The following is a 7,369-nucleotide window of genomic DNA, read 5'->3' as shown; positions in this document are numbered from 1 at the left end:
AGAGTGTGTGACAAGCAGTCAGCACAGATGGGGACAGTCAGGGGACAGTCCCAGCAGCCCAAGTCACTGCCCCTAGACCCCAGCCCCAGTGGTCAGGAGGTAGAAATTCTCACTAATGAGACTGGGACCATGTGAATACCTTCAGGCGGATCCAATTCCTGGTCCAAACTAACCTTGCTCAGTTAAACAAAACAGGAGAATCTCAGTTGACGGTTTCTTATTTAACTAACTGGGGCTTTGAGAAAGAAAACATTCTCAGATCTTATATCAAACACTTTTATTTTTAAAGTGAGAAGTTCACAGAGGATAGCTACAGGAGAGTGAAATATTTAGAGTAGAAAAATTGTGGGTGCTAGCCAAACCTCAAATACTGTCACAGCAGAGTTATTCCAATAGTACTTTTCCAGCATGGCATATCAGACGTGTTAAAATTAACTGCATTCTCAGAACACCTTTCAACGGATGTGCATGATGACAGAAGCGAACATTCAGAGGCTCCTTTTCTGAAGATCTTACAGAACAGATTTATGCACAGTCCAAAACAAAGTATATTACAACACACCCAAAACAATTCCCATCCATTAAAAAAAAAAAAATGTTGACTTTCAAGAAATTGGTAGGAAGACTTAAAATAACAAGAATAATATAGGCAAGAAACAGAAATGGCTACTTTTATGTGCAAGGTACTGGATTCTTGAATTGAGAATCAGTGTCAGTCTTCACTTCCAATATCACATCGATAAAGTGGCAGAAAAATGAGTCACCTTCAATATGAAGGATGCAAGTTGTGAACACTGACAACACTCTTGAAGATACAACAGTGTCACAGGAGGAATGCCAGCAAACAGAGGGGGCCTTCTGATGAGGTCAAACACTCATGAGTTATCAGATGACCCTTCAGATACTTGGGTTAAGCAACTACAACATTCTGGTTTAATCAAGGCACTTGCAGAGAGTGATCCTTGACATGACATAGAGTCCCTACAAGTTGCTGGCCAATGATGATGGCATGTTTTTTTTGATTAGGCAGCATCTACACTGAGATCCCAGGCATACTACCTGGGCCATAGGTAAGGTCACTTATCCCACTGGGACAGCAAAGCCAGATTTGCTTAAGCTTTTGCCAAATCATGGTTTTTGATGAGTCACGTTTGAACAGAAAGGCTTCATGTAAAATCTGATTCCCCAGAGTTATAATTCACCTTTCCCCAATAACCATCCAATACCCCTAAAGTTTGTTTGGGTTCTTCTCCATGAGAATACCTAGAATGGATCTTTTTCTCCCCCCCTAAAAATTACTCCCCCAGGAGAAAACTGTAAAACCAACTTAAAAAAACAAAATAACCTTCATTTTCTCACCAACAGTTAAGTATCAGACCTCCTGCTCCTACTCTGACCTGAGCTGCAAAGCCCTTTGTGTATACTTTTCAGACATTCCTCGTACCATTAACACAGCTTTCCATCATCATCCACTGTCCTTCTTCAACATTTCCTTGCCCAAGATGAAAGCCAGTGAATTGAGAGGGAAGGAGAAAAGGGTATTGACAGAATATTACTTTTATAAAAATAGGGTTCCAGGCTGTAACTTGATCCTCCACAGCAACACTGGGCAGTGTCATCCATACTTTAAAACCCCCACACTAAACTCTCAAGGGGCTATCTTTTTTGTAGCCAGGTCTCAAAAGCTCCCACCTAAACCTACTGAAGGAAAGTAGCAATGCCTTCCTAAGATTGAGCAACACAGACCTAGAATTATATAGGGGAATAAGGTCAAGACCAGTCACCAGGTTGCTTCATTCATCGGTAAGAGGCCAAGTTCTCCATCCTCCCCCAGCTCTGCCATTCTGGGAAGAGCCCACTGGCCAGCCTTGGGCTGCCAAAGACTGGTGACTCCAGCTCGCCCTTGGGGGGTGGCACCTGGTGGAAAGCACAGTCCTGGGCTGCCATCTGCGTCTGCACCCCATCAGGTTTCCACTGTGCATGGACAATTCTGTAATTCTGACCCTCGTTGTTGTCCCAGAAGACCTGCCCATTAGCATAGTAGGCGATACAGAACTCAATTTTCTCTTTCGTGGGGATGACGGAGGGTAGGTCAATGGCAAACGAGAAGGTGTCACTCTCCGAGCCACCGTACACATTTTTCATGTAGGCACAGTCCACATCGTTGTAGCTCTGCCAGGAGTCAAAAGTGATCCGGATCTGAACCTTCTTTTCAAAGCTCATGTTCTTCACCTTCACAGTCCCTGTCACTGTTCGCTCCTGCAAAGAGCAGTTCTCCAGGCAGACAGAGTTCTTCTGGAAGTGGTTCCGAAAACTTAAGTAGTCAGCTGAAGGCTGAGGGAAATCCAGAATCAGGTTCTTCTCCTCATGGAGCTTTAAGCCTGAGGAGATATCATTCAGGTCCAAGAGGTCAAACTGGAGATCCCACACGGGCTCCTCTGGAAGGTCTGAGAAGACGTGGATGGCGGTGAGGGAGAGGCCCTTAGAGTCTGCAAACACCACCCGCTTCTTGGCTTGATTGTGTGAAGGCTTCCAGTCGTCCTGTGCTCTGGCTTCCTGTTTTATGTTGAGACACGGCTTCAGGGGCTTTAATTTGTTCACAAAATTTCTTCGCTGGAAGTCATCATAAGGGCTCAGGAAGCTCTTCAGAGGTGGGGAATGAGCCAAGCAGAGCCTCACAGCGACATCCACGGGCATGACCGAACTTGTCAGAGGCCGTGGATCTAAGACCTGGATCATTCTGGAATACAGAAAGAAGAGGGGTTATCATCTGCACCTGGAATGCACTTCCCCTGGTCCCAAGTATGTCTGTACTATTTTTGTTGGCTATTATAGCCAGCACGGTGCTCTCACACGTAGTAACGGAATGCAGGATTAGGTGATAAGAGCTGCATCTTATGTTGGGCTCTACCCTTGACTGGCTATAGGCCATAGGTTAAAACACTTGGTGTCCCAGTTTCTCCATCTGAGAAATAAAAGATTTGGATGGGATCATCTCTAATACAGCTCTAAAACCATTTGCTCTGTTCTGGAGCACCAGTTCTCAAACCTGTCTGTTTTCAGGCAGATTCCTTACTGTCTGAGCCACCACGGAAGCCTCCACCATGGCCTAGCAAGTTGGATTCCTTTCTTTTTCTTCAATGCAGAATCCTTGGACTTAGAACCCCTAATGCAGAACCCCTGGGGATGGGGACAAGAATGTATATATGTTCTCAAAGCTTCCCAGGTAAGCTAATGACCAGACAGGTTCTAGAATCAAAGTTCCAGACTGCACTCCCTCGACTGCTTTGATGATTTTTCTATTGAATTAATTACACTTCTCTGGAACCAAAATCCATTTAAAAAGAAAGAATAAAAACAGCAAAGGGTTTTGAGAGCAAAGGACTAGAAAGAGTAAATCAGAGGATTATCTTTGCACTTTCATTACCATGCTCTTCCTCATTTTACACAAATAACCCACTGAAGTGCAAGGCAGCCATTTACGAATTAAAAAAAAAACTTAACATCATCTATATTTCACACAAAAAGACATCCATGTCAAGTCCACATTTAAGTGGGAAAAGCTGATGATATGAAAATTATTGTCATTATTTAGTCACTCAGCCATGTCGGACTCTTTTGTGACCCCATGGACTATAGCCCACCAGGATCCTCTGTCCATGGGATTTTCCAGGCAAGAATACTGGAGTGGGTTGCCATTTCCTTCTCCAGGGAATCTTCACGACCCTGGGATCGAACCCGTGTCTCCTGCATTGCAGGCAGATTCTTTACCGCTGAGTCACTGGGAAAGCCAAACCTGAAAATAGGGTAGTCTCAATATATGTGTTTTATACACACACACACACACACACACACACACACACACATATATGAACTTATAAATGTTGAGAAGTGTAATAGGAAGCACAACAAAAAGTTAACAATTATGTCTGGGTGATAGGTGATCTATTTTTGCCTTTGTACTTTTTTGGTATTTTCTAATGTTCTGGCAATGGATATTTATAACCAGAAAGATAATAAAGCTATTTAAAATTTAAACATAACTATGCTCAGAAATATTAAACCATGAAGTGTCCATCAAGAAGGATATTTTTTCTGGCCTTTAGCCCTGAGTATACATTGCCAAACTTATGGACATTTTCCCCCTATCCTAGCCTTCAGATAAGAAGGGTGTGTATACTGTATGTGACATTTCTCATTCTGGCTTTAGTAACTGTCTTCCCAGCAGCTCTAAGCACATAGGCAAATGGTCATTATCATAAGATGGATAATAAAAGAACATTCTGAGAATTTACTTTATTATTTATTAGCCCAAGGATTTTTTCTGGGAGACCTACAAGCTTAGAACAAAGCTATATTTATTGGTCTAATAATAGTTAACAGGCAGGAATTTTAGAGAAGTCTTCTGCTCAGTTATGTCTAAAGAAGCTATTTAAGTAGTTTTGTGGGTGGTTTTTTTGTTTGGGGGTTTGTTCTGTATTTTCACATTTTGTACTTATAGAACGATAGTTTTAGGATATGGCGATTTCCCTGGAATGTTAAGTCTGGCCCAAGAGTTTAAAAATAATCATTTGCTCAAACTCCGAGGCTGAGTTTGCTATGGCAAACCGTCAGAAGAAGGAAAGAGGACCAAGGAAAGTGAACATCGTCCATCGTTAGTTTTTCCCAAACTACCCAACCAGCAATCTGAGTACTCTTCCCACGAGTCCTTGAGACATCTGTGCAGGACCAAGAGATACGGTTAGAATCCACGAGGGAATCAGAACTAACGCTGACTCACGTTAAGACAGTTTCTGGTTTAAGATGCCGTTTACCGAAATCAGCTCTGCCCAAGATGCTCAGAGCAAATCTTCACACCTCCAAGGCCTCCCCGGCGCCAGATTCAAGTCAGCAGCCTGTCAACCCGCCCTCCCCTGGGGTCTCCCGGGCGGAGATGACAGCAGGAAAACGCATCCCAGCCTCCCGACAGCTGCGAGCCCCTGAGCTCCGGGTCGGAGAGTCTGCAGGGAACTTACCTGGTGCAGCTCATCAGGCAGAGGAGCGGCGGCACTCCGCGGTTTGCGAGAGTTCGCACCCTTCTCCCGGGAGTCCCCGTGTGGCCGCAGCTCCGGCAGATCTCGGGTGCGGCGCCCGGGAGGCCGCTTAACTGCTCGGGACCACGTGAGCCGACTGCCAGGGCCAATCGCCGGGCCGCGGGCTCGACGGCGCGACCAACCAGCGCTCAGCTGGGGCGCGAGCCCTTGCCTGGGACGTGACTGCCGTGGTGCAGTGTTCGCTGGGCGCTGGGGGCGCTCTGGGACTCCAGGCCAGCTGGCCAGGGTAGCGTAACGCGAACCCCGGGCGAGGAGGCGTGGAGGCAACCGCGTAGCGCGAGTACCAGAAGCAGGCCAGGAGGGAAAATAGCAAATCTCCTCCCGGTGGGGCGCCAACACAGCGGGGCTGCAGTCAGGGAGATGTCCTTCACTCGCGAGGCTTCTGTATACAGTTACCTGAGCGCAGGACACTGTGGCCCGTTCCGGGGAGGCGTGGAGGGGTGGGGGCTGGGGAATGGGATGTGTGTGTGTGTGTGTTTATATTTATAGTTTTGAAATGTTTATCTTGTTCATTGCTTGGTGCATTGGCTCATCTTATCTCTTTCCTTCCCCTGCGCAATCAGAAGTTGACTGTATATTTTGGGGTTAGGGTGAACCCACAAATGCACCACACAGTATATTCCTTCTCTAACTAATATTGTTAATAAACCATGTTAGTTAGTCAGTATTAATCGCTTCAGCCCTGTCCGACTCTTTAACACCCCATGGACTGTAGCCCGCCAGGCTCCTCTGTCCTTGGGATTTCCCAGGCAAGAATACTGGAGTGGGTTGCTATGCCCTTCTCCAAGGGATCTTCCTGATCCAGGGATTGAACCCGGGTCCCCTGCTTTGCAGGCAGATTCTTTACCATGTGAGCCACCAGCAGTCCGTGTTAGCCCTATTATAAGACAATGAGGCAGCATTTCATTAAAAGGCACTTTGTATTTCAATCTATTCTTCAGCTTTTCTCCCTGGAAGAAAAAACTAAAGCCAGAAATGAAAAGGCCTCTTTTGCTCATGTGGTGGGTCAGCCCGCAGAGCCAGTGGTCAACCCAAATCCCTCGACTCGGTTCTGACGTCCTCTGGCAGCGATGTGAAAACCAAAATGTTAAACTATCACATTGTAAGTTTCATAACTCTCCCAGGCCAGTTACTCTCAGCGAGGTTTCATTATTTTGTTTAGTTTGGGGAGTTTTTAGACCATCAGTTACAACCATAAAATTAAATTTCTAAGTCGAGTAGGAATTGTTTGTATAAAATCCATGCCCTTGCTCTGCTCTCAATTTAGTTATCCAGTAGTCCATTAAAATGTACAAAATAGACAATGTAAAATGTACACAAATCCCTGTGTCTTTAAAATCTGTCCAGCGGTGAAAGTGTTAAAATGGTGTGGTTAAAGAAAAAGAAACTGAGTCTCACTGAGGCAGTTATTTATCACTTGGGCTTGATTTTTTAATGGAAACATCCAACTAAGAGCAGATCTTCTAGTTTCTCAGCACAACCTAAACTAGCTGAAGGGGCACGTTTTGGGTTTGACACTTTCAGATCTAGACAAGTTAGAGCTTCAACTCCCTCATCAGTAAAATGGAGATAGTGAAATTGTTCTGAGGATTAAATGAAATTGTGCAGATGAGAAAACTCAGCAAAGTGCTCAGTATGTGTTCAACAACACTATGTTGAGCTAAAGAGTGGATATTACCAATCACAGTTACAGAGAAACATGAAATAAGAAAAATAAATTGTGATCCCATTTTAGGGGTAAGACGTGCATATATGGAAAAGAGAATATACGTGACCAAAATGTTAACAGTGCTTAATTTGGGGCAATAGTGATATTATGGATAATTAAAATTTTATTTGTCATTTTGTGGGCTTCCCTGGTGGATCAGATGGCGAAGAAGCCACCTGCAGTGTGGGAAACCTGGGTTCGATCCCTGCATTGGGAAGATACCCTGGAGAAGGGAATGGCTACCCACTTCAGTATTCTGGCCTGAAGAATTCCATGCACTATACAGTCCATGGGGTCCCAAAGAGTTGGACATGACTGAAGCCACTAATACTAACGAACTGAGCAACTTTCACTTTTCACTTTTTTGTCATTTTGCTTCTCTGTATTTTTTATTTTTTCTACAGTGAACCTGGACTTTTTCTGTAACTGAGAAATCATCATTAAATGACTTAAGACTTTCAGATTCAACTAACATATATAGCTTACCTACTAGGTGCCAAGAACTGTGTTGGAGGCTTTGACATGCTTACACCACTTACTCACAGTCCTTTTGAGTTTGGGCTTCTTT

The 7,369-nt window shown here is 44.6% G+C and overlaps 1 protein-coding gene across 1 annotated transcript; it reads right to left on the bottom strand.

The window, feature by feature from the left end:
• Window positions 1–262: 262 nt before the first annotated feature.
• On the bottom strand, window positions 263–5,119 carry PPP1R3C (protein phosphatase 1 regulatory subunit 3C). Its single transcript, XM_081555022.1, has 2 exons — window positions 5,016–5,119; window positions 263–2,740 (listed from the first exon to the last, which is right to left on the bottom strand). The coding sequence occupies exons 1-2, from the start codon at window positions 5,027–5,029 to the stop codon at window positions 1,798–1,800; spliced, it is 957 nt and encodes a 318-aa protein (XP_081411148.1). The 5' UTR covers window positions 5,030–5,119; the 3' UTR covers window positions 263–1,797.
• Between the last annotated feature and the right edge of the window lie 2,250 nt (window positions 5,120–7,369).

This window comes from Giraffa tippelskirchi, chromosome 2 (genome assembly GCF_054371585.1).
Source record: "Giraffa tippelskirchi isolate mGirTip1 chromosome 2, T2T-mGirTip1v1.2.pri, whole genome shotgun sequence".
Taxonomy (NCBI): domain Eukaryota; kingdom Metazoa; phylum Chordata; class Mammalia; order Artiodactyla; family Giraffidae; genus Giraffa; species Giraffa tippelskirchi.
This window is presented reverse-complemented; position numbering and strand designations above follow the sequence as displayed.